This window comes from Oncorhynchus kisutch, linkage group LG5 (assembly GCF_002021735.2).
Source record: "Oncorhynchus kisutch isolate 150728-3 linkage group LG5, Okis_V2, whole genome shotgun sequence".
In the NCBI taxonomy this organism is placed as follows: domain Eukaryota; kingdom Metazoa; phylum Chordata; class Actinopteri; order Salmoniformes; family Salmonidae; genus Oncorhynchus; species Oncorhynchus kisutch.
In genome coordinates, this window is record NC_034178.2 from 62,751,644 (window position 1) to 62,778,870 (window position 27,227).

Consider the following 27,227-nt stretch of genomic DNA (forward strand, 5'->3'; position numbering starts at 1 on the left):
CAGGCTGATCTCGGTCGCCGGGTGAACGGTGTTTCCTCCGACACATTGGTGCGGCTGGCTTCCGGGTTAAGCAGACGGGTGTTAAGAAGCGCGGTTTAGCGGTTCATGTTTTGGACTACGAATGACTCGACCTTTGCCTCTCCCGAGCCCGTTGGGGAGTTGAGACAAGATAAAAATTGGGGGAAATGAAAAAATATGATGTTACAAAGATTGACGCATGGGCGTGTCAATCGACTCTTATTAACAATATAAATAAAAAGTTAGATCAGTTTAATGGAGTTTAATTATCTGAAATTCCAGAATGCTCAACATTGAAGTTTGATCAATGAAGGCACAGCTAGATGGTGCCAGAGAGGCATGTGAAGTACACAAAATTCATAAAAAAGGCAAACATTTCACACACTAGAGACAGTGATTAAAGATCTCAAATTAATTAATTTAGTTATTTATGGTGTTAAGTCAATTGTCACAAATTATGTAGAATCTGGTCACAACATTATTTCCTTCTAATGGTAACAAAAGCAAAACCAAGCAAAGAAAAAACTATTAACAGGAAACTTCTCTAAAATGTAAACCTCTGACAAACAAGTATATCCTTTTGAGTTATGTGACTGAAGATTGACTACTGTTCCTTCTACTTCAGTACACTATGAAAGAGACATGTCATGTGTTAGCAAAAAAGGCCTATTTTTGTTATGACAACACCACAGGAGGATGGTGGCACCTTAACTGGGAAGGACGGACTCATAGTAATGTAATGGTATAGAACTCAAACACATAGTTTCCATGTGATAGCATTAAATTCACTCCATTCCAGCCATTATTATGAGCTGTTCTCCCCTCAGCAGCATCCTGTGACACATCATCACTTTCATAGCATACATAAATCACCTAAAAGGAATATGAAGGCATCACTTGTTCATAGCACCACATAGTGTCAATGGTTTTCTCCATTCAGCTGCCAAATCAGCAAGTGCCCAAAGTTAATTGATTATGACCATGACACTGCCATCTATGAGTATGAAGCTAGAGCAATATGCCCAAAAACCACTGATACATGTAGATGCAAGCTACAAGCTGACAAAGGTACAGAGTAGATCCTTAGCTAGCTTTCTTTAAGGTTGGTTTACGTTTTCACACATTTTCTTTTTCTTTTTCCATTTATATTCCTTAAACATCAGTGCAGAAAGATAGAAATGTTGGCCTTGTGAGGAACTGGCACTTGTACATTATTGGTTACCTGTGAATTATGGTGAATAATATAGGGGAGAACAGGTATTGTTCCTGAAATAACAGTGATACTTTCATTGTTTTCCAGTGAATCTACCAAGGCAGTGTAATTCAACTTGCCTATTCTTCTTTTTTTGTCTTGGGAGGGATTGAAAAATAAACGTAAATACAGGTCATCAATCCGACTGTAAATCAGCTGTGTAGGTCTAAGAGTACTGCGTAGCACCGTGGATTGGTATGGGTCTGGTTTGGGTGGAGAGTTGACAGTCTCTAGAAACGCCTGCTGGAGCTGGTGGATGTCATGGACTTGGTGATTGTGGCACCACCGCCGCTGCCGTAGCTGCTGCTGCCGCCACCATAGCTGCTGCTGCCGCCGCCGTAGCTGCTGCTGCCGCCACCATAGCCGAATCCACCTGAGCCTGCGCTGGAGTAGTCTGGGTACAGAGAGACAGTGGGATCAGTTTAATCTGCTGTAAAGCTAGAGGATATTCGGGAGTCAATGATGCATGTCAAACTGGGTGTGTATTAGTCAGAATAACAGAAAAGGTTCTAAAGCTGAAGTGTGAAGAGCATGCCTATGTCTTATATGGTGACACAATGAGAAATTATATCAAAAATGGTATTACTGCCACCAGAGCTCTGCTGCACATGGATTGTTGCAGATGCACCACCCGAGGATATTCTGTGAACAGATAAGTGCAATGTTAGCAAACTTTGGATAGAAAGTTGCTAAGTAACATTGCTAACATGCTAAGCTAAGAGGTTATCTTAACTATCCAGCTTCCACTTTCACTCACCTGCTCTCCTCTCCCTCCAGCAGCTTCCTGTAGGTGGCAATCTCAATGTCCAGGGCCAGCTTGACATTCATCAGCTCCTGGTACTCGCGCACCTGGCGGGCCATGTCCTGCTTGGCTCTCTGGAGAGCATCCTCCAAGTCCCTGATTCGGAGCTTGGCGTCCTTCACTGCCAGCTCACCGCGTTCCTCTGCCTCAGCGATCTGAGCCTCAAGGTTGGCCCGCTGTGGTAAGAGAACATTTTGCATTAGCATTAGCCTTTGTTGTTAGCAAACCTCTCATTCAAAATACATGTATATAATTGTGGCTAATGGTAATACGCTAGTGAACCATCTTGCTTGGACATCAGGCATTTATGGTCAATCCTCTCAAAGGAGGTTCTGAAATGAGATTTCACCCTCACCTGACCCTTGACGGACTCAATCTCGTTCTGGAGACGAGCGATCATGCGGTTCAGCTCGGCGATCTCAGTCTTGGTTGAGCGGAGGTCTTCACCATACTGTCCAGCAGAGCTCTGCATCTCTTCATACTGAGAAAATATGGGAGGAAATATAAGAGAATGAAAAGGAGGGCGGTGAAGATTGATGAAGTGCTCACAGCAATGTTGCTTATTTTGCATGAACGTGTTCTGGTAAAGTATGTTAATATATTTTGATCTTGCAATTGAAAGCTGGTCTTGGCTTACCTTCTGCTTGTACCAGGTCTCGGCCTCAGCTCTGCTGCGGTTGGCGATGTCCTCGTACTGGGCGCGCACCTCAGCGACAATAGAGTCCATGTCCAGGTTACGGCTGTTGTCCATCTCTACCACCACAGAGGTGTCCTTGATCTGGCCCTGCAGCTCACGCAGCTCCTGAAGAACCAAGAGAGGATTAGATTTCATGCTTTCAAGCTATCATGATGTAGTGTTGAAGCTCTCCAAGATTCTGATATTGAAGATCTACAGTATGTGTTGTATGGTAAATGTGAAAAGTTCATGAATGGTTCGTACCGCCTCGTAGACGGCCCTGAGGAAGTTGATCTCATCCTGTAGAGCGTCAACCTTGGCCTCCAGCTCCACCTTGTTCATGTAAGCACCGTCAACATCCTGGGGAAGGAGAGAGAGGAGTTAATGGATGATGTAATAACTGTGACATGAGTTATGGAGAGATATGTTATCTCACACACCTTCTTCAGCAGGACAAACTCGTTCTCTACTGAGGCGCGCTTGTTGATTTCATCTTCATACCTGGTGAAAAAACGAAGGTAAATATATCATGCAAAGTCATCGGTCTGGTTGCTAGTTACACTGAGGTTAAACCAACTATTGCTTATACTAATATGGCCAGTTGTCTACTTTTCATGCACATCCGACATATAGACAACTTACTTGTTCTTGAAGTCCTCAACCAGACCCTGCATGTTCTTCAGCTCCCCCTCCAGCTTCATCTTCTCATTGCCCAGGCCGTCCAGCTGTCTGCGCAGGTTGGAGATGTAGGCCTCGAACATGGCGTCGATGTTGGAGCGGGTGGTGGTCTGGTCCTGCAGGAGGCTCCACTTGGTCTCCAGCATCTTGTTCTGCTGCTCCAAGAAACGCACCTGCAGGGACAAAAGGGAAATGGTCAGTGCCATTGACTGAAACTTGTGAATGAATGGAGGAAATAAGGAAGGAAGGAAAGAAGGAAAGAAGGAAAAGAGGAAGAAAAGCACGAACAAACAAATTAATGAATGGGTGGATGAATAAATGAATGTGCATGAACCTGCATGGACAAAAGAGAAATGGTCAGTGAGTGAGTGAATAAATGGATGAATGTGGTCATTAATGAATGATGATGTGTGATGGATGGATCCATGAATAAGGCTTCATAGACTCTACATTACGATTTAATTGTCAGTCTTTCTCCTGGGTAGACTTCTGTAGATGTTTTAAAAGGAAGTGGAAAGAATGGTGCTCCAAGGGTGTGGCAAAAACATAACTTCTCCTAGGTCAACCTTGTAGTAGACTTGCAGTAAAATCCACATCTGTACCTGCATAGATAGCATCACAGGTTTGTGTTTGAACAGGCACACCCTGTCCAAGACTTTGTTGATATAAGTGATGATGACATATGGTAATCTAGGGGTAAACACAGAGTCTGAGAAGCCAACATCCTGGGAGGTCAAATTAATCTTTATCCCATCGATAATCTGCCCTGAGATGTGTAGCTCTCATTGTTCACCCTCAAAACAAAACAGGGCCAGTGAGAGAGTGTTTATTGGCATGCCAAAGCATATCTAAACTTTCCCTGACAAGGAGTGGCTCACTGTGTGTGTATGTGGGATTAACCCTAACTCACTGTGGGTGTTTTACCTATCTCTCATAGCTATGAGTCATCTCTTTTGCTCTGTTTCACTCTGAAGTCCACGCATTCATTCCAGACTTTTAAAAAAAACTAAGAGTTTGGACTATGTGGGCACTCTGTCCACACAACCACACCCTGCAGGCATGCGATGGTTGAGTCAGAGGGAGAGATGGGTCTCCACCCTTGTTTAGATAGCAGCCAAAGAGGCCGTTAAAGTCACAGGACCTGACAAGGCTTCAGGTTATCTTTATTGTATTATTGTTTACTCCTGGGTGGGGTCCTTTTACAACTTTTGTGAAAGCTCAACACAAATGGACATAATCAGAAACAGCCTCTGCACAGTATATACCCTTTTCTAATCCCAAAGGTCATAATTAATTGACAGATTCAGCAGTAGAGATAAGATTTACAGCTCCCTTGTTTTACTATCTATTTCTTATGTCAGAGTGTAAATTGTGGGAGATGTGACATATGTGACATAAGGGCTGTCAGCAGAAACATAAACATGCCTGCATTTGGAGAACAGCTTTACTCAGCTCTATACAGCCAATAAATGCTATGCTGTTATATTAGCAAGCTAATATGTGAGGTGAAAGCCAACGCTAACTTGTATTTGTCATCTTTCTGGTTTACTCTATTGATTGTGATCATTGCACGTCAATACAAACTTCAAGTATTTCATGGTGGTGGTCAATGTCAATGATCTATTTGGTTACATGACAACAGTCTCACACGGAAGCCTACAGATAGTATAGCTGGAAGGGAGAAGCACCATGATAGCATTCTCAACACAGGGTTCAGAATTTTTCATTTCAGTGCATGATGAAGTCAAAAGAACAGTGTACAGGCACTTATTTTGCACACTTCAGTATAGACAGTAAAATTGTGTGCAGTTGATATTGATGTGAATGCTTAGCATTTGAAGTACAGGCAAGGTGAAGACTCACAGGTTAACTGAAAGGAACTAACCTTATCGATGAAGGAGGCAAAGCGGTTGTTGAGGGTCTTGATCTGCTCCTTCTCATGGGTGCGGACAACCTGGATGTTGGGGTCGATCGCCAGGTTCAGTGGTGCCAGCAGGCTCTGGTTGCTTGTGACAGCTGTGATGGTGGCGCCATGGAATCCACCACCCATACCACCACCATAGCCAGCGCCGAGACCACCACCGTAGCCACCTGCGCTGCTGCTGCTGAAGCTGCTGCCTCCGCCCATACCCATGCCACCACCGAACCCGGCGCCAGAATGGCGGACAGACCCGCTGCTCATCCGGGTGGATCCGGGAGCAGCCAAGGACTGGCTGGTGAAACTCTTGCGAATGGTGGTGTTGCCCCCCATGCCGCCGCCCATGCTGCTGCCGCCGCTTCTGTAGCTTGTCCTGCTGAAGCTCATGGTTGCAACTTTAGGGTAGTGTTGACTCTGCTTTACAAGCCTGAATTCTCAAAAGAGAGAGCAACGGAATAAGGACAAGGAGGCTTCAAAAAGGAGAGTCAAGTTCCTCAAGTGACGATCTGGCTGACACCTCGCTGGTTTTATCCTGCTCTAGAGTCAAGGGGAGGAGCATTCACCTGAAACAGGGTGACCCACTTTAACCTTCACTCTCACAGTCTTTCCGTCTCACTGCCCACTCCTCCTCCTTCTCCCTTGATTCCCTGAGGCTGTGGCTGGCAGGAGTGGCCCATCCTGTCAGACTGGTAGGGAAGGATTGAGTGGATGTAAGCCCTGACACACCCTGCTTCTGGTCAAAGGGGAGAGAGAGAGTTGTGCGGGGGATTGGAGAGATGAGAAGAGAGTAGACGAGGAGTTGAGGTCTCTTCGAGAAGGAGTCTAGCTTTCTGTCACAGAGCTACGAGAAAGTGCATGAAGTACAATGAAGTACAAACTTGGAGATACTTTATTGTAGTGTCACTATGTGTGGGAGACATCTTTATGTGTTTACAGAACTTTTAAAAATCATAGCTTATCAGAAAAGGCAAGACTATTGTATAGACACAATACACACACACAGGTACAACGGGGGGAGTTAGAGAGGCTTGAACAAAATGATTTTCTTAGGGCATATGCAAATAATAAAGTGTATACATGTCTACAGGGTGGTCAAGTTCCCAATCCTAGAGTACAGTCTTACACATACATGAACAATGTATATTACTATTTTTGGCAGTAATATACTCATTTACTCTGACTGATTTTACCAACTTCAGTTCACAACACCTTGTTTAGAATTGCATAGACATTTGAGTTGATGCCTTTTTAACCTATAGTATTGACATTTCAATAGAAAGAAAGAAAGAAAGAAAGATCAAGTCACGCAAAAACATCTGACTGGGTGTGGTTTGCTGTTTCTGTGTGGCGATCCTGTGATTACAGCCAGTCAGAGCTGTGCTCTGGTGACTGGGACTTTCTAGCCCAGTGACACACACAGGGGAGAGGGTGTGAGTTTGGGTAGGCCAAGGCAGAGATGGGCTTGGCCTTCCAAATCTACGTTCTCTTTCATTTGATCTTTTATGCCGCAATTGAAAATACCTAAACAATGGGACACCCAAGCCAAAACACATATTAGGTATATCATACAATCAAATGAAATCTGTAATAGAATGTGCACATATTTGTCATAAGGGTGACATGTAAACAACCCGGCTCCAGCTGTGCTAATATCTCATTCTAATAATCCAAACAATAACAGTAAGCCTAGCTCACACACAAACAGAAAAGTATGCGTAATCTAGTCTGGGACATGTAGTCAGTGTGTGTTTCATATTAAAATGAGTTGATTATGTGAGCTGGTGTTCATGTACAGTACTGAAGGCATGCATGTTGGTGTATCTAACAAGCAAAATGTGGTCCGCAATGCTGCCCTTACCCCTCCCTGGTATGTACAAAGTTCATGGCCCAGCTGTTGACACACAGAGCATGCATGGAGTGATACATAAGTCTCTGCCTGTCTGTTTCTCTGACAGTCAGTCACCCCAAGCATTTCCTGACCTTTTCTGAATGTTGGTGTTTAGCTTCAGTGCATAACAGTTATGGTGCCGTAATACCATCCTGAGCAGATTCAAATGTCAATACCCTAGGTTAAAAGTGGGTGTGCAGTCCATTATCCCATCAGAAGGGTTAGTAATGTGACAGTAACAGGTGTATCAATGAGATGTTGTAGCATTACATGACAAAAATGAAGTGGATTTGGCCTGCTGTTACCATGACGAAAGCAGCATGTTTTAGTAATAAAGTTTTAACGTGTATCGACTGCTGTGTCATAGCTGTCTCGAGTTATTGGAATATTGGATTTCCGGATATTTCCGCATCAGGTAATCGTGGCAACTTTTGCAATTTAATGCAATAACAGAACAAGAGATACCACACTAATAAATAATCAACAATAATCATTGACAATCAAGACCCTTGGCTTCAATGATCGAGACAAAAAAGTATCTATCTGCGTGCAATGAAATTGGGAGCATCTTTAAGGACCAAATGCTGCCATCTTATCACATTGGTTGGGCATATTTTACTTTCTGAATAATTGGTTGCTCTTTCATCATTATTTGGAATAGAAAGCTGTTCTATGTGTATGCTGCTTCCCATATCAAGATAGTACATTGTAAAACTACCCCTAATTCAATCCCTGTTGCTTTAGTACTTTAAGACAAAATAGGCAAATAAATCTCCACCCTGAAAACAACCTCATTATTGATTTCTCATCACATCAACACCATGTACCAGTCAAAAGTTTGGACACACCTACTAAGTCAAGAGTTTTTCTTAATTTTTTTACTATTTCCTACATTGTAGAATAATAGTGAAGACATCCAAACTATGAAATAACACATATGGAGTCATGTAGTAACCAAAAAAAGTGTTGAACAAATGAAAATGTATTTTATATTTGAGATTCTTCAAAGTAGCCACTCTTTCCCTTGATGACAGCTTTGCACACTCTTGGCATTCTCTCAACCAGCTTCATTAGGTAGTCACCTGGAATGCATTTCAATTAACAGGTGTGCCTTGTTAAAAGTGTATTTGTGGAATTAATGCGTTTGAGCCAATCAGTTGTGTTGTGACAAGGTATGGGTGGTATACAGAAGATAGCCCTATTTGGTAAAATACGGCAAGATCAGCTCAAATAAGCAAAGAGAAACAGTCCATTACTTTAAGACATGAAGGTCAGTCAATATGGAAAATGTCAAGAACTTTGAAAGTTTCTTCCAGTCAGTCGCAAAAAAACATTAAGTGCTATGATGAAACTGGTTCTCATGAGGACCACCACAGGAAAGGAAGACCCAGAGTTACCTCTGCTGCAAAGGATAAGTTCATTAGCGTTAACTGCACTTCAGATTGCAGCCCAAATAAATGGTTTCATAGAGTTCAAGTAACAGACATCTCAACATTAACTGTTCATAGGAGACTGCGTGAATTAGGCCTTCTTGGTCGAATTGCTGCAAATAAACCACTACTAAAGGACACCAATAATAAGTAGACTTGCTTGGGCCAAGAAAGACGAGCAATGGACATTAGACTGGTGAAAATCTGTTCTATGCTTTGATGAGTCCAAATTTGAGATTTTTAATTCCAACTGCCGTGTCTTTGTGAGACGCAGAGTAGGTGAACGGATGATCTTCACATGTGTGGTTTCCACTGTGAAGCATGGAGGAGGAGGTGTGATGGTGTGGGGGTGATTTGCTTGTGACACTGTGTGATTTATTTAGAATTCAAGGCACACTTAACCAGTATGGCTACCAAAGCAATATGCCATCCCATCTGGTTTGCGCTTAGTGGGACTATAACTTTTTTTTCAACAGGACAATGACCCAACACACCTCCAGGCTATGTAAGGGTTATGTAACAAAGGAGAGTGATTGAGTGCTGCATCTGTTGACCTGGCCACCACAATCCCTCGACCTCAACCCAATTGAGATGGTTTGGGATGAGTTGGACCGCAAAGTGAAGTAAAAGCAGCCAACAAGTGCTCAGCATATGTGGGAACTCCTTCAAGACTGTTGGGAAAGCATTCTAGGTGAAGCTGGTTGAGAGAATGCCAAGAGTGTGCAAAGCTGTCAAGGTGGCTACTTTGAAGAATATAAAATATAAAAATAAATGTTGATTTGTTTAACACTTTTTTGGTTACTACATGATTCCATATTTGTTATTTCATAGTTTTGATGTATTCACTATTATTCTACATTGTAAAACATTTAAAAAATTAAGACAAACCCTGGAATGAGTTGGTGTGTCCAAACTTTTAACTGGTACTGTATATCAGAAGTTGACAGTCTTGTTTTAAAAGTCTGACATATAAGCACTTTTGAAAGTACCATAGTATTTAGAATTTCGACTGTATTGCCTAGAGTAGAACACTTCATACATTATACTTGGGAGTTGTTAATAGTTTGCTTTAGGCATGAAGCGATAAATGTATTTTTTAAGTGTTTAAGTGGAATTGGCTTGGAGACAAAACCTGAGTGTGCACAACTAGTCAAACTGCTCATTCATTCCAAGAGCCAGGGAAAGTTACCCAATATGCTGTAGCTAGCAGTTTTTTATTCTCACTGTAATTTAAGCTTAATTTTTTACAATTACTTATTATTTTTACAATTTGTCTACATCCAACAATGATAATCTATCACAGGCTGTGGTCTTGAATCCTAGTCCTGGAGAGTCCCAGGGTATGCAGCTTTTTTCTCCAACCCAGTACACCTGACTCAACTAATTAAGGGTTTTATGAGTAGGTGATAAGTTAGTACAGATGTAGGATGTTAATTTGACCAAAATAATCCTGCAGCAACAGGATTTGAATGTTCAGTCCCTAAATTTTCTAGGTCTTTTTTAATATCGAGGAATATTTCACTTTCTCTGTTCATAGTGGTAACAACATGAATTTGTACATGAGGCAGAAATAATGTGGTGCGACTCGAGTTTCGCCTTCAGCTGGAAGATGGTGTCCCTTTTTGGTCAGTGGAGGAAAGGGAGAGCAGAGGGATGTTAAGAGGCGGACCCGCAGTCTGCTGCTCTCTCACTCCGCAGAGACTGACCATCAGATGCAGGCACCATCAGCCCAGTAAAATAAAAATAACATTATTTAAATGTATGCTCACTTAGCTGTGCCTCAAAAGTAATACAACAACGGATCTATTACCAGTGTGATCATATAGCCTACCTCAAATGTTGAAATAGAATTGTACAACAATGCATTGGCCGGGCAATTCAAGCAAAGCCAATATGCAGTGATAATATATTGGGCCTATAGCTTACTGCATAAACCTCATTGCTAAAGTGCTGTTTTTAATTGGTTAATGTTGCATAGCCTTATGTTTTTTAAGTAATGTAAAAAAAAAAAAATTGATCTCGGATTGCATTTTGACTCACAGTTTTCCTTCTTTACACTATCAACGTTTCCCTTTACTATGGCATTTGTGATCTAGTCAATGCAATATTAGCCAAGTTCAATGTAACATACCGAAACAAAAGGAACTATGCAAGAGATTTTGTTGTAGGCAGAACGCATCAGAGTAGGATTCCATTGCACTGACAAGCATGACTCAGCCCATACACTACACAGACTGGTGCATCATAACCAATCAGAGCTGCAGTAGGCCTATATGCAAATAGACCATTGCCATGTAGATCATTTGTAGTCAGCATTAGGGAAGTGGTGGCTTTCTACGAGAGAACAAAATGTGTTCAACACATATTTGAAATGCTAGTCAAGTAAATAAATAAATAAAGTAAATAACTTTTTTTTATGTCTTAAAGGGGCGGAGTTGTATTTTGAGAGATGCTCGAAAAAGGTAAGTAGCCAATAGGCAGAGGGTAGCATACTTTGTCTGTTATACTGTAATAATGGTATGGGGAATAATTTTGATGGTAGGCCACTCTGATTGGCCTACATTATGGTCAAATATCCACAGAGCCTAGTTGACCACTGTTAAAACTGTAACTTAAAGCGGTTACAGCATCAGTATTCACAGGAGACACACGCTGGAAGTTGCACAGATTTTTCACAATGTTCAAGTTTGCACTCAGCATATCTGAAATTAGCTCAGTGTCAAAAAACATTTGAGGAAACATTGCTTACATCTGTACCTTGCTGCAACACACCTTGTGGGTCCCCAGAACCAAGATTAACCAACGCTTAGTTAGAGGCCCAAAATTTCTCAATTACTCTTGCCCTGTGCAGAAACAATTCCAAGTCCCTAACCCATTAGCGCTTGGAAAGATGGTGAAAATCAGCAGCATACTCAGAAGACAAGGTTGATACATTTTGAGTCCTCTGGTTTATAGAAAAAAGGCCACAACAACTGCCTTTAGCACTCCTTCACTATTAAGCAAAAGTGATTTCTTATATCAGGACATTTCACAAATGTCACAATTTACAATGGCTGTGTGTTGGTGTAGTGTGAGTAAGGAGTACAGTGGAGCCCTCAGCTTGCAATGCTCAACCTAACCAACAATATAGTACAATAAAGTCAACTAAAGCCCAAAGCACTTGATCTGAATGAAAAGAAATCACACCATTCATTGAGAATGGGCATTAAAGGCCAACAAAGTACGTTCAAACACACCCTTTGTGCTTACTTTGGCTTTCCCCCTGTGTTTGTGGGTGTGTTTCTGTGGGGGGGGGGGAGTTTCGTGAACTGGTTTCACTGTGGAAGTCATACTGGCACCACATGTAGAGGTACACACTCTCGCACTTCACAGTGTTGAGTGTTTCACAAGCAATAGCAGACCGAGGGAATGCTGTTGAACTATACTCCAATACATGGCTATCCAGAGTAGAAGCGTGCAATATGTAAGAAAGTGGAAACTGGCAATTGCGTGCGTGCGTGTGTGTGCATGCATGTGGGTGTGGATGCATGCGTGTGGATGTATGCGTGTGTGTGTTTGTGTGTGGATGCATGCGTATGCGTGAACTCTAGTGCCCGCTAATGCCATAGCACCTTTGTGATGGGAATAAAGGACAAATGGCTTTGTGTGCTCATACATCTCATCACAATGTTATTATTGTGTCTCGTCCCTAATGCGACACTGAGAACGATGCCAACTGCGACCTGGCCAAGATAAAGCAAAGCAGTGCGACACAAACAACATAGAGTTACACATGGAATAAACAAACATACAGTCAATAATACAATAGAGAAAGTCTATGTACAGTGTGTGCAAATGAGGTAGGATAAGAGGGGGTGAGGAAATAAATAGGCCATAGAGGCAAAATTATTACAGTATGGCAAATTAAACACTGGGGTGATAGATGTGCAGAAAATTAGTGTGCAGGTAGTGGTACTGGGGTGCAAAGTAGCAAAATAAATAACAATATGGTGATGAGGTAGTTGGATGGACTATTTACAGATTGGCTATGTACAGGTGCAGTGATCTGTGAGCTGCTCTGACAGCTGGTGCTTAAAGCTAGTGAGGGAGATATGAGTCTCCAGCTTCAGTGATTTTTGCAGTTTGTTCCAGTCATTGGCAGCAGAGAATTGGAAGGAAAGGCGGACGAAGAAGGAATTGGCTTTGGGAGTGACCAGTGAAATATACCTGCTGGAGCGCGTTCTGCGGGTGGGTGCTGCTATGGTGACCTGTGAGCTGAGATAAGGCGGGGCTTTACCTAGCTAGTTAACACAGTGTCCAAAGAAGGGCCAGAAGTATACAGAATGGTGTCGTCTGCGTAGAGGTGGATCAGAGAATCACCAGCAGCAAGAGCGACATCATTGATGTATACAGAGAAAAGACTTGTCCCGAGGATTGAACCCTGTGTCACCCCCATAGAGACTCCCAGAGGTCCAGACAACAGGCCCTCCGATTTGACACACCGAACTCTGTCAGAGAAGTAGTTGGTGAACCAGACGAGGCGGTCATTTGAGAAACAATGGCTGTTGAGTCTGCCAATAAGAATGTGGTGATTGACAGAGTCGAACGCGTTGGCCAGGTCGATGAATACAGCTGCACAGTATTGTCTCTTATCAATGGCGGTTATGATGTCGTTTAGGACCTTGAGCGTGGCTGAGGTGTACCCATAACCAGCTCGGAAACCAGATTGCATACTGGAGAAGGTACAGTGGGATTCTAAATGGTCGGTGATCTGTTTGTTAACTTGGCTTTCAAAGACCTTAGAAAGGCAGGGTAGGATAGATATAGGTCTGTAGCAGTTTGGGTCTGGAGGGTCTCCCCCTTTGAAGTTGGGGATGACCGGAGCAGCTTTCCAATCTTGGGGATCTCAGATGATACGAAAGAGAGGTTGAACAAGCTAGTAATAGGGGTTGCAATCATTTTGGCGGTTAATTTTAAGAGAGGGTCCAGATTGTCTAGCCCTGCTGATTTGTAGGGGTCCAGATTTTGCCGCTCTTTTAGAACATCAGCTATCTGGATTTGGGTGAAGGATAAATGGGGAGGCTTGGGCAAGTTGCAGTGAGGGGTGCAGGGCTGTTGACCGGGGTCGGGGTAGACAGGAGGAAAGCATGGCCAGCCGTAGAAAAATATTTATTGAAATTCTCAATTATTGTGGATTTATCGCTGGAGACAGTGTTTCCTAGCCTCAGTGTAGTGGGCAGCTGGGAGGAGGTGCTCTTATTCTCCATGGACTTTACAGTGTCCCAGAACTTTTTGCAATTAGTGCAACAGGATGCAAATTTCTGTTTAAAAAACCTAGCCTTTACTATCCTATCTGCCTGTGTATATTGGTTCCTGACTTCCTTGAAAAGTTGCATATCGCGGGGGCTATTCGATGCTAATGCAGTACGCCACAGGATGTTTTTGTGCTGGTCAAGGGCAGTCAGGTCTGGAGTGAACCAAGGGCCATATCTGTTCCTGGTTCTAAATTTGTTGAATGGGGCCATGCTTATTTAAGATGGTGAGGAAAGCACTTTTAAAGAATAACCAGGCATCCTCTACTCACGGAATGAGGTCAATATCATTCCAGGATACCCGGGCCAGGTCGATTAGAAAGGCCTGCTCGCTGAAGTGTTTTGGGGAGCGTTTGACAATGATGAGGGGTGGTCGCATGACAGCAGACCCGTTAAGGACGCAGAGAATGAGGCAGTGATCACTGAGATCCTGGTTGAAGACAGCAGAGGTCTATTTGGAGGGCAGGATGGTTGGGATGATATCTATGAGCGTGCCCGTGTTTACGGATTTGGGGTTGTACCTGGTGGGTTCATTGATAATTTGTGGGAGATTGAGATTGTAGGATGGCCGGGGTGTTAAGCACGTCCCAGTTTAGGTCACCTAACAGCACGAGCTCTGACGATAGATGGGGGGCAATCAATTCGCATATGGTGTACAGGACACAGCTAGGGGCTGAAGGTGGCCGATAGCAAGCTGCCACGGTTAGAGACTTGTTTCTGGATAGGTGGATTTTTAAAAGCGGAAGCTGAAATTGTTTGGGCACAGACCTGGATAGTAAGACAGAACTCTGTAAAATCTTATAGTTAGGGATGGAAATGTCAGGGTGTTTGGTGGTCTTCCTAAGCCAGGATTCAGACACGGCTAGGACGGGTTGGCAGAGTGTGCTAGGGCAGTGAATAAAACACACTTAGGGAGGAGGCTTCTAATGTTAACATGCAGGAAACCAAGGCTTTTACGGTTACAGAAGTCAACAAATGAGAGCGCCGGTAGAATGGGAGTGGAGCTGAGCACTGCAGGTCCTGGATTAACCTCCACATCACCAGGGGAACAGAGGAGTAGGATAAGGGTATGGCTAAAGGCTAAAAGAACTGGTCGTCTAGTACGTTCAGAACAGAGAGTAAAAGGAGCAGATTTCTGGGCACGGCTGAATCGATTCTAGTCATAATGTACAGACAAAGATATGGTAGGATGTGAATACAGTGGGGATAAACCTGTGCATAGAGTGACGATGAAAGAGATATTGTCTCTAGATATCATTTAAACCAGGTGATGTCACCGCATGTGTGGGAGGTGGAACTAAAGTGTTAACTAAGGTGTATTGAGTAGGGCTAGAGTCTCTACAGTGAAATAAGGCAATAATTACTAACCAAAACAGCAATGGACAAGGCAAGGCTAGCTCCAAGCTAATTGGTTCTTACTTCAGGACAGAGATGTTAGCCAGGAGTGGCCACTCGGAGAGCAGCTAGCTAGCTGCGATGATCCAGGAGAGAGAAATAAAGGTTTAGCGCTTGCGGTAGAAATCCGGAGATATGGAGAAAAATAAGTCAGATATGCTCTGGTTTGAGTCGCGCTGTGCAGACTGGTGAGAGCTGTCCGGGCTAAAGGTAGTTGATGACCGCTAGCAGTGGCTAGATTCTGTTTGGGGGTTCCGGTTCATTGGACGGATCAGCAGGGCTCCATGTGGTAAACCAGGCCAATTGGCAAAATAGGTATAGTGGCCAAAGAATTTGTCCGATGGGCCTCTTAAGCTAACAGTCCGATGTGCTCTAGACAGCTAGCGGGCCGCGGCTAGCAGGCTAGCGGGTGGGCATACAGGGGACGTCGTGACGGAGGAGTCAGTTGAAAAACACTCTCGGGCGGAATTACGTCGGTAGTCCAGTCGTGATGGGTTGCCGGGGGTCCAGGTATTGTAGCCCAAGGAGTGGCTGATGGGCCTCTACGCCTAGCCGGGAGATGGCTAACTGACTACTAGCTTGTAGCCAGTTAGCTGGCTAGCTTTTGATTGGGGTTCCGGTTCTTAAGTATAAAAAAATAGCAGATCCGTACCACATTGGGTGAGGCGGGTTGCAGGAGAGTATATTCAGTCCGTAAATGGAAAGTGATATTAATATTAAAATATATACGGGAAAAAAACAAGAAAAAACGATATTTACACGGGACAAGACCAAACACACACAAGACAAAACTGTAACTACTGCCTTACACACCTTTTCTATTAAAAAACTGTCCATACTATCTATACACAGCATTTATACATTTACATTCTGGGCTCTGACATTGCTCGTTCTGATATTTCTTAATTTATTTCTTTTAACATTTTGTGTCTGTTTTGCATTGCTAGGTTTTACTGCACTGTTGGAGATAGGAACACTAGCATTTCTCTGCACCTGCGATAACATCTGCAAACTTGTGTACATGACCAAAAACTTTGATTTGAATTGGATTTACCTGTGAAGTCAGGCAAGGTACGTAGTTGCAGTGTATACATGTTAGTGTGCCTTCTGGACGTGCGTTTTTACACCTGCATAGGTATGACTGTGTGCGTCTGTCAATGTCTGCTTGTCCTTGCAGGTGTTGCAGGCTGGTGTTCCCATAAGATGTATAGCATGTGATTTATGTAGATACAGTTGAAGTCGGAAGTTCACATACACTTAGGTTGGATTCATTAAAACTTGTTTTTCTTGCATGACACAAGTAATTTTTCCAACAAATGTTTACAGACAGAACAACAGCAAAGAACCTTGCGAAGATGTTGGAGGAAACAGGTACAAAAGTAACTATATCCACAGTGTGGAGGAAAGGAAAGACTGGCTCTGCATTGATTGGGAAACTATTTGTTGCTCTGCCTGTCAATCAAATGCTAGAAAAAAAGGTTATGTTTGATCTAGGTAGGAATAATTATTAGATTGAAAGCAGTTTCAGGAAAAGTCAATTTACCACTAAAGTCAACTTGTCATCCAGAAGGCCAAAACCACCCCAGCCACATCAGTAACTGAACAGCTGATGACAAAGATGATGCCTTACCAGGCAACAAACATTTGCATTTTGTTCGGGAATGTTCATGTCCTCGCAAAGGCAGCAAGATCCTTCCAGGACTTTGAATGGATGGGCATGCAAGTAGTATCTCTACTAAATTATGATTGATTATTAAAATAATATTATTCCATCTAAAAGTAATATCAAATATAGATGATTAATGATTCTTGAAATATTATTCTCTCTAAAGTAAGTCTTTCATTATATAAATTGCTTAGCCAACTAATGGTGTTCATTTCTCAGCCTGGACAGGATGATTGGCATTAAGATTGGGAAAACACACACCAACAGGAAGCAGTCTAGGTGTTGGCTACGTAGTGAAGGTTGAAAGACAGAAGATGAGGGAGAACTTCAGATCACACAATTTTGTTAGTCTGCTGTGTCCACCGACAGCGCTGTCATAGAGAAGATCTTGTATGCCCAATATGCAAAAAAGGGGAAGTCATTGTGCAATACTGGAGTACCCGTGGAGAAGGCAGATGCTACCCACAAGTGCCATCAAAAGTGGGGCATCAAAGGTATTATTTAACACACTCTGAATAATGTTGTGATTTTAATCAGTCTCAGATCAATATGATCCAGAAATATATTTTTTATATGAGCTAGCTGACTGGCACACCAAGCCTGTGGCGTTTGTTAGTGTTGGGGCCAAGCTAAGAGAAAAGACTACCTTACATCATCACAATCCACTGCATGGCCCATCATCTGGAGCTGGCCTTCAGACACAGTAAAAAGGCAACTGACTCCACCAAAGCCTGGACACTACTTAGTGGGCTACAGTACCTTCAGAAAGTATTCTTAACCATATTGCACATTTTGTCGTGTAACAGCCTGAATTCAAAATTGATTACATTGTTTTTTCCTACCCATCTACACACAATACCCCATAATGACAAATTGAAAAATATTTGTTGATATACAGAAATATCTTAAATACATAAATATTCACACCCCTGAGTCAATACTTTGTAGACGCACCTTTGGCAGTGATTACAGCTTGGAGTCTTTCTGGGTAAGTCTCCAAGAGCTTTCCACACCTGGATTGTGCAACATTTGCCCATTATTATTTTCAAAATTCTTCAAGCTCTGCCAAATTAGTTGTTGATCACTGCTTGACAACCATTTTCAGGTCTCGCCATAGATTTTCAAGTAGATTTAAGTCCGAACTGTAACTCAGCCACTCAGGAACATTCATTGTTTTCTTGGTAAGCAACTGCAGTGTAAATTTGGCCAAGCAAAGCATCTGGACATGAAAACTGAACCAATACTGCCTGAAGAGTGATGCTAGGGAGTGCTAGATAAAGGGGAAGTAACCAGGGTAGTGATAAAGTCCAAGTGTGCCTCATGATGAGGTGCAGGAGTGCGTAATGAGGGTTGCCAGGTGTGTGTGTCATGATAGGTTGTCAGGACCGATGGTTAGTAAACAGCAACGGCGAGAGGGTGAGCAGGACTAGACGTGACACAGTGTCTGGTGGAAAGCAGACTAAACCAGGCTTTCCTCTAGGATTTTGCCTGTACTTAACTCCATTCCGTTTAGTTTTTATCTTGAAAAACTCCCCAGTCCTTAATGATTACAAGCATACACATGACATGATGCAGACACCACAATTCTTGAAAATATGGAGGGTGATACTCAGTAATGTGTTGTATTGGATTTCTCCAAACATAACACTTTGTATTCAGGACAAAATGTTAATTGCTTTGCCAAAATGTTTGCAGTATTACTTTAGTGCCTTGTTGCAAACAGGATGCTTGTTTTGAAATATTTGTATTCTGTACAGGTTTCCTTCTTTTCACTATGTCAGTTAGGTTAGTATTGTAGAGTAACTCCAATGCTGTTGATCTTTGTAGTGACTGAGTGTATTGATACATCATCCAAAGTACATCATCGTTGCGCTTCTTTGCGAGGCATTGGAAAACCTCCCTGGTCTTCGTGGTTGAATCTGTGTTTGAAATTCACTGTGTGTATGACAGTGTGTGTAAAACAGTGACAAAAAAATCTACATTTTAAATTCAGGCTTTAACACAACAAAATGTTGAAAAAGTAAAGGATGTGAACATTTTCTTAAGGCACTGTATACACCTTTTACCACCAGAGCCCACTGAGTAGATCCCAACCGTGCCAGCCTGAAATCAACCCTCAGCTAAATATAGTTTACTAATATTACAGCAAATATGACTAAACTCCAATATATTGATAGAGAGAAAAAAAACAAGGGTTTAGATTTACAAGAAGGGTAGAATATTTATGAAGGTCATAGATCTCTACAAGATCGGTGTCGTCGTCGTCGTCGTCCCCCCCCCCCACGGAACGGTTGTGCTAACGTGTGCTAATGTGATTAGCATGATGTTGGAAGTAGCAAGAACATTTTGATAGGACATAGACATGTCTTATATGGGCAGAAAGCTTAAATTCTTGTTAATCTAACAGCACTGTCCAATTTACAGTAGCTATTACAGTGAAAGAATACCATGCTATTGTTTGAGGAGAGTGCACAGTTATGTACTTGAAAATGTATCAATAAGCCAATTAGGCACATTTGGGCAGATTTGATACAACATTTTTGAACAGCAATGTAATGGTTCATTGGATCAGTCTAAAACTTTGCACAGACACTGCCAGTCCTAAGTCATATAATGGCCTTTCTCTTGCATTTCAAAGATGATGGAACAAAACAAAAATTGGAAAACACGTTTTTTTCTTTGTATAATCTTTTACCAGATCTAATGTGTTATATTCTCCTACGTTCATTTCACATTTCCACAATCTTCATAGTATTTATTTTCAAATGGGAGCAAGAATATGAATATCCTTGCTTCAGGTCCTGAGCTACAGGCAGTTAGATTTGGGAGTCATTTTAGGCAAAAATTGAAAAAAAGGTTATGATCCTTAAGAGGTGACTAAACTTAAGTTAAACACCTCTTAAGTTAGTCATCCCTAACCTGAACCCTAACCTGAACCACTCGGGAATTAATGCCTAAACTTAAGTTTAACCCTATCCCTAACCTTAACTCTAAACATTCTGAATTAATGACTAAACTTTTTTGTTTGACTGACAGCTAAGATACTGCACCATATGGTGTAACTAAAAATGTCAAGACATAGCGTAACTATCTGACAGCTAAAATACGGCACCACATGGTGTAATAAAACCGTCAAGCCATGGCGTAATTCTGTTGCTGCAGTTACGCCACGTGTTGAGGTTTTATTTGGAGATTGGGTTGCCTCACCAGTGGGATTAAAAGATTCCCAAGATCAAATCAATCTTTATTTATACAGCATATTTCAGACATGGAATTCAACACAATGTGTTGTACTGGGGGGGAAAACACAAATAAAAAACAATTAAAGCTGAAATATTTACTAGACACAAACATAAGAGACAAAACAAAAGAATGGCACAAACCAAACAACTAAAAGCACCCTAAGGAACAGCAAAGCTAAAAATATGTTTTTTTAAGATCTGTGTTTTTAAAATATGTCCTCAGGACATGATCCAGGACCTGGTTGGGAGGTTTGAGGACCCCAAGAGAGCTACAAATAAAATATGTCCTCAGGACATGATCCAGGACCTGGTTGGGAGGTTTGAGGACCCCAAGAGAGCTACAAATAAAATATGTCCTCAGGACATGATCCAGGACCTGGTTGGGAGGTTTGAGGACCCCAAGAGAGCTACAAATAAAATATGTCCTCAGGACATGATCCAGGACCTGGTTGGGAGGTTTGAGGACCCCAAGAGAGCTACAAATAAAATATGTCCTCAGGACATGATCCAGGACCTGGTTGGGAGGTTTGAGGACCCCAAGAGAGCTACAAATAAAATATGTCCTCAGGACATGATCCAGGACCTGGTTGGGAGGTTTGAGGACCCCAAGAGAGCTACAAATAAAATATGTCCTCAGGACATGATCCAGGACCTGGTTGGGAGGTTTGAGGACCCCAAGAGAGCTACAAATAAAATATGTCCTCAGGACATGATCCAGGACCTGGTTGGGAGGTTTGAGGACCCCAAGAGAGCTACAAATAAAATATGTCCTCAGGACATGATCCAGGACCTGGTTGGGAGGTTTGAGGACCCCAAGAGAGCTACAAATAAAATATGTCCTCAGGACATGATCCAGGACCTGGTTGGGAGGTTTGAGGACCCCAAGAGAGCTACAAATAAAATATGTCCTCAGGACATGATCCAGGACCTGGTTGGGAGGTTTGAGGACCCCAAGAGAGCTACAAATAAAATATGTCCTCAGGACATGATCCAGGACCTGGTTGGGAGGTTTGAGGACCCCAAGAGAGCTACAAATAAAATATGTCCTCAGGACATGATCCAGGACCTGGTTGGGAGGTTTGAGGACCCCAAGAGAGCTACAAATAAAATATGTCCTCAGGACATGATCCAGGACCTGGTTGGGAGGTTTGAGGACCCCAAGAGAGCTACAAATAAAATATGTCCTCAGGACATGATCCAGGACCTGGTTGGGAGGTTTGAGGACCCCAAGAGAGCTACAAATAAAATATGACAGGTCAACATTTTTAGTCTCTTGATTTAGTTTCAGGCAAGTTATTATTCTAAGTGAAACCACATTTGATCAGTTACTATTTAACTATATATCTTCCTTATAAAAACCTACTATATAATAGTGGAAATCAAATCAATTTTTATTTTTCACATGCGCCTGAATACAACAGGTGTAGTAGACCTTACCGTGAAATGCTTACTTACAAGCCCTTAACTAACTATGCGGTTCTAAGAAAATAGAGTTAAGAAAATATTTACTAAATCAACTAAAGTGAAAAATTAAGAAAAAAGTAACACAAAATAACAATAATGAAGCTATATACAGGTGGTACCGGGACCTAGTCAATGTGCGGGGTTACAGGTCTGTCGGGGTCATTTGTATGTAGGGGTAAAGTGACTATACATGGATAATAAACAGCGAGTAGCAGCAGTGTAAAAACAAAGGGAGGGGGTGTCAATGCAAATAGTCTGGGTGGCCATTTGATTAATTGTTCAGCAGGCTTATGGCTTGGGTGGAAGAAGCTGTTGAGGAGCCTTTTGGACCTAGACTTGGTGCTCTGGTAGTGCTTGCCGTGCGATAGCAGAGAGAATAGTCTATGACTTGGATAAGTCTTTGACAATTTTTTGGGCCTTCCTCTGAGACTGCCTAGTATATAGGTCCTGGATGGCAGGAAGCTTGGCCCCAGTGATGTATTGGCTGTACGCATTACCCTCTGTTGCCATACCAGGCGATGATGCAACCTGTCAGAATGCTCTCAATGGTGCAGCTTTTTGAGAATCTGAGGACCCATGTCAAATCATGGGTCCTCAGAAGAGGGCACGAATTGTCGTGCCCTCTTCACAACTTCCTTGGTGTGTTTGAACCATGATAGTTTGTTGGTGATATGGACACCAAGGAACTTGAAACTCTCGACCCGCTCCACTACAGCCCCCTCGATGTGAATGGGGCGTGTTCGGTCCTCCTTCCTGTAGTGCACGATAATCTCCTTTGTCTTGCTTACGTCGAGGGAGAGGTTGTTCTTGTTAATGCAAGTTAATCAATTAGTAATTGCACAATGGCTGTTATTTTATTGTGAAATATGTTGTCAGATATTTACTGAGATTTTAATGTAAGAATAGGCCATCAGGACTACTGTGGAGCATTTTGCTATTGTGTTGCAGTATGAATGGCTGTGGCTGAAACGGGGGCCATCTACTGTCAACAAGGCTGGCCCCCATTCCTGCAGACAGCAACCTGGTAAGACGTTTTAGCCAAAGGACTGGTAATATCATTAATTTATGTATCAAATTATATCTACAATGGAAACATTATTTTTTTAGGCCTGATATCAATCGTAAGTATGGAGAGGAGTGACAAAACCTTCTTGCAAGGGGATGGGCAGAGATGGGCTTGGCCTTCCAAGGAATCAAATAATGGAATTCAAGTTTTGTGCATAGGACCAGTTTTTTATACTGTATTAAAAGAATCTGCAGGAGTAATAGTCTGTCTGTGTGCATGCGTGCGTGTGCGTGCGTGCATCGTGTGCGAGCATGTGTGTGTGGTCCTTGATGTATACGTGTGTGGATGGTGCATGAATGATGAGTGTGTGTGTGTGACAAAAAACGTGACTAACTTTTGTTCTCCATAATCTTCTTTAAAGCATTTCAGGAAATCTTCATTGTCTTTGACTCTTGAGTCAAACCAGATGGTTATGTGCAGCAATGATCATCTACAGTATATTCTATCACTTTATTGTTCATCTGTAAGGGGGGTGCGTGCTGGTGGCAGGGAAGTCAGGCGCAGGAGATCGAACTTGGTATAAACGGAGCAGTTTAATAAGTGCTCAAAAACTCAGAAAACAAAAATATACAAGTGGGTACAAGTGGGTACAAAACCCATCGCACACCAGAACATATCTTGCACATAGCTTACAAACAAACAACCACCGACAAGGACATGAGGGGGAACAGAGGGTTAAATACACAACATGTAATTGATGGGATTGGAACCAGGTGTGATACAAGACAAGACAAAACCAAAGGAAAATGAAAAGAGGATCAGCGATGGCTAGAGAGTCGGTGACTTCGACCGCCGAACACCGCCCGAATAAGGAGAGGGACCAACTTCGGCGGAAGTCGTGACATCATCAATAATTTGTTTGTTGAAATTTTATCACCTTAGCTTAAATCAATAATTAGTTCACAGTTATTATATCACCTTAGGGTTAATAAATAATCCATTAGTGAAATCGTGGAGGTGACTGAAAACGTCTAGCTGGAGCTCGTCTGAGAAATTGGCTTCTGAGTCCTCACCTGCTATGTACTTAATGCTGATTCTGACTTGGGTTCTGACCCTCTGCAAGGCAGATGCTTCTTCTTTCAGGGTTTTTATTTCCTTTCCCTTTTCACCATCACAAATTAGGCACACACACTTACGTTCTTTACAATGGATATTGATAGGAATGACTTCCGCGCTGTGGTTATTCCGATGCACACAGAACATTCCAGAGTATTCCTAATAATGTCCACTATAATAAATCCTCAGAAAAACATGCTTCTTCTCTTTTCGGAAAGCGATAACACTCTGACCTGAGTGGGCGGGTGCAGTGTCCAGATCCACATTTCCAAGCACTCTGATTGGTTGGGAATGGCAGAGCAATGATGGGTGAGTGTCAACTAAAGCCCTGTTGTCACTTAAAATTAGGGCTACATTTGAGCTGCTCTAATGAAATTCTCAAATTCGAGCTGGGTCAAGGGAAACTCATTTAGAATTTGCCCTGGTGATGCCGTTACTATGCAACCACCGCTGGAGGATGCTGGATGATCTCTGCTGGATGATGACACAATATTTAGGACAAGCAGTACTTGTCAGACATGACACAAATTACCACCATAGCCGGATCCTTTCATACGTTTGTGCACTACACAATCAAATTTTATGAGAACAGTTCGCCCTCGAATGCTATCCACCTAACGTTAGCAAGCAAATCAGAGTTGAACAAGCTAGCAAGCTAGCAGGAATTTTAGCTGGCCAGTTAGATTTGAAATCTAGTTAGCTACATCGTATCAAACCTGGAGTCTGGTTTGCTTGGTTAGCTAGCTAGCTAATAGCCAATTCCATGGCAAGAAATGTAGGAATTAAGCTAGCTAGCTGGCCTGTTATGCTAGCGACAACACTAACCTTCATGGCTCTGAATCTGGCTGGCACTGTATGAGGTAACATTAGTTACAGCACAATGAGGGTGAATTCAATTCTTCAACGTCTTGCTAGCTAGCTAGCAATATTAGGGAAGCCAGCTGCACAGTCACATATTGGCTACCTAGCAACATGGCATAATTTCTCATTTCAGGAGGTAGTGGAAATGCAACTCGACCTAACCCACCATGGCCAGCCCAACCAGGGTTGACTTCATGGTGATCTTAGTCCTAATGTGCCAAAAAACTATATGAACCAAAAATACTATATTTTATTTGGAATGGCAAGCCAGACAAAATTAAAAGGACCTATTTCAATAATGAATATGAATTCGGAAATGATTAAATATTAAAGCATTAGACCTCTCACTAGAATGGCGCCAACAGAGATGGTCACCTCACTTTGCATTCTTAGGAAACTATGCAGTATTTTGTTTTTTATGTATTATTTCTTACATTGCTACCCCAGGAAATCTTAAGTCTTATTATAGCCGGGAAGAACTATTGAATATAAGAGCAACGGTAACTTACCAACATTATGACCAGGAATACGACTTTCCCGAAGCAGATCCTCTCTTCGGACCACCACCCAGGACAATCGATTGGATCCCAGCAGCTGACCGAAAACAACGGTGACGCAGAAGGGGCAGACGGAGCGGTGTTCTGGTCAGGCTTCATAAACAGGCACATCGCTCACCATTCCCGAGTATACTACTCGCCAATGTCCAGTCTCTTGACAACAAGCTAGACGAAATTCGAGCAAGGGTTGCCTTCCAGAGTGATGTCAGAGATTGTAACATTCTCTGTTTCACGGAAACATAGCTCTCTTGGGATATGTTGTCAGAATCGATCCAGCCACCGGGCTTCTCCATGCATCGCGCAGACAGAGATAAACACGTCTCTGGGAAGAGGAAGGGCGGGGGTGTATGCTTTATGATTAACAACTCATGGTGTGATCATAACAACACACAGGAACTCAAGTCCGTCTGCTCACCCGACCTAGAATTCCTTACAATCAAATGCAGGCCATTCTACCTACCAAGATAATTCTCGGCAGTTATAGTCACAGCTGTGTACATCCCCCCTCAAGGGAACACCAAGACGGCCCTCAAGGAACTTCACTGGATTCTATGTGAACTGGAAACTATATACCCGGAGGGTGCGTTTATTGTAGCTGGGATTTTAACAAAGAAAATTTGAGATCAATGTTACCTAAATTTTATCAGCATATTGATTGCACGACATGTAGGGCTAATACTCTCGACCACTGCTACTCTAACTTCCGCGATGCATACAAAGCCCCCCTCTGCCCTCCCTTCGGCAAATCCAACCACGGTGCCATCTTGCTCGTCCCGGCTTAGAGACAGAAACACAAACAGGATGTACCAGTGACGAGAAGCATTCAATGCGGGTCTGATCAATCGGAAGTCACGCTCCAAGATTGTTTTGATCACGTGGAATGGAATATGTTCTGGTCAGCCTCTGAGAATGACATTGATCTATAAGCTGACTCGGTGAGTACGTTTATAAATAAGTGCATTGGAGATGTCGTACCCACTGTGACTATTAAAACCTACCCTAACCAGAAACAGTGGATGGATGGCGGAGTTCGCGAAAAACTGAAAGCGCGATCCACCGCATTTAACCATGGAAAGAGGTCTGGTAAAATGGCTGAATATAAACAGTGTAGTTATTCCCTCCGCAAGGCAATCAAACAAGTAGAATGCCGGTACAGGGACAAGGTGGAGTCGCAATTCAACGGCTCAGACACAAAATGTATGTGGCAGAGTCTACAGGAAATCACGGACTACTAAAACAAAAACAGTCACGTCACGGATACCGACATCACGCTTCCAGACAAACTAAACACCTTCTTTGCCCGCTTTGAGGATAATACAGTGCCACCATCACGGGTCGCAAACAAAGACTACACCCCCCCCCACTCTCCTTCTCGTGGCTGATGTGAGTAAAACATTTAAACACGTTAACCCTCGCAGGGCTGCTGGCCCAGACGGCATCCCTAGCCGCATCCTCAGAGCATGCTCAGATCAGCTGGCTGGTGTGTTTACATATTTAATCGCTCCCTATCCCAGTCTGTTGTCCCCATATGCTTCAAGATGGCTACCATTGTTCCTGTACCCAAGAAGGCACTGATAACTGAACTAAATTTCTACCTCCACGTAGCACTCACTTCTGTCATCATGAAGTGCTTTGAGAGGCAAGTCAAGGCCACCTTACTGGCAACCCTAGACCCACTTCAGTTTGCATACTGCCCCAACAGGTTCACAGATGACGCAATCGCCATCACTCTGCCCTATCCCATCTGGACAAAAGGAATACATACTGTATGTAAGAATGCTGTTCATTGACTACAGCTCAGCATTCAACACCATACTCACTGCTTTAGCACACTCTGCCAACCCTGATGTCCTTTCTGTGTCTGAATCCTGGCTTAGGAAGGCCACCAAAAATTCAGAGATTTCCATACCCAACTATAACATTTTCCGTCAAGATAGAACTGCCACAGGGGGAGGAGTTGCAGTCTA

At 42.7% G+C, this 27,227-nt stretch overlaps 1 protein-coding gene across 2 annotated transcripts; it reads right to left on the bottom strand.

Annotated features, from left to right (window-relative positions):
• Positions 1 to 265: 265 nt before the first annotated feature.
• Positions 266 to 5,896, bottom strand: LOC109891387 (intermediate filament protein ON3-like). 2 transcript variants are annotated; one of them, XM_020483876.2, is made up of 9 exons: positions 5,312 to 5,896; positions 3,391 to 3,599; positions 3,189 to 3,249; positions 3,013 to 3,108; positions 2,710 to 2,874; positions 2,428 to 2,553; positions 2,028 to 2,248; positions 1,857 to 1,912; positions 266 to 1,664 (listed from the first exon to the last, which is right to left on the bottom strand). In XM_020483876.2, exons 1-9 carry the CDS (start codon positions 5,729 to 5,731, stop codon positions 1,501 to 1,503), a joined length of 1,518 nt encoding a protein of 505 aa, XP_020339465.1. In that variant the 5' UTR covers positions 5,732 to 5,896; the 3' UTR covers positions 266 to 1,500. The 2 variants fall into 2 exon arrangements, with proteins under 2 accessions (XP_020339465.1, XP_020339466.1); XM_020483877.1 differs by having other exon boundaries at positions 1,863 to 1,912; positions 5,312 to 5,859.
• Positions 5,897 to 27,227: the final 21,331 nt, after the last annotated feature.

Excerpts from the sequence above, each read along its gene's own strand:
- LOC109891387 (XM_020483876.2), bottom strand. The coding sequence starts at position 5,731 with ATGAGCTTCAGCAGGACAAGCTACAGAAGCGGCGGCAGCAGCATGGGC. Across the intron at positions 2,554-2,709 it reads AGACCTGGTACAAGCAGAAG|TATGAAGAGATGCAGAGCTC; the intron begins GTAAGCCAAGAC and ends ATATTTTCTCAG. Across the intron at positions 2,249-2,427 it reads TTGAGTCCGTCAAGGGTCAG|CGGGCCAACCTTGAGGCTCA; the intron begins GTGAGGGTGAAA and ends CTCTTACCACAG.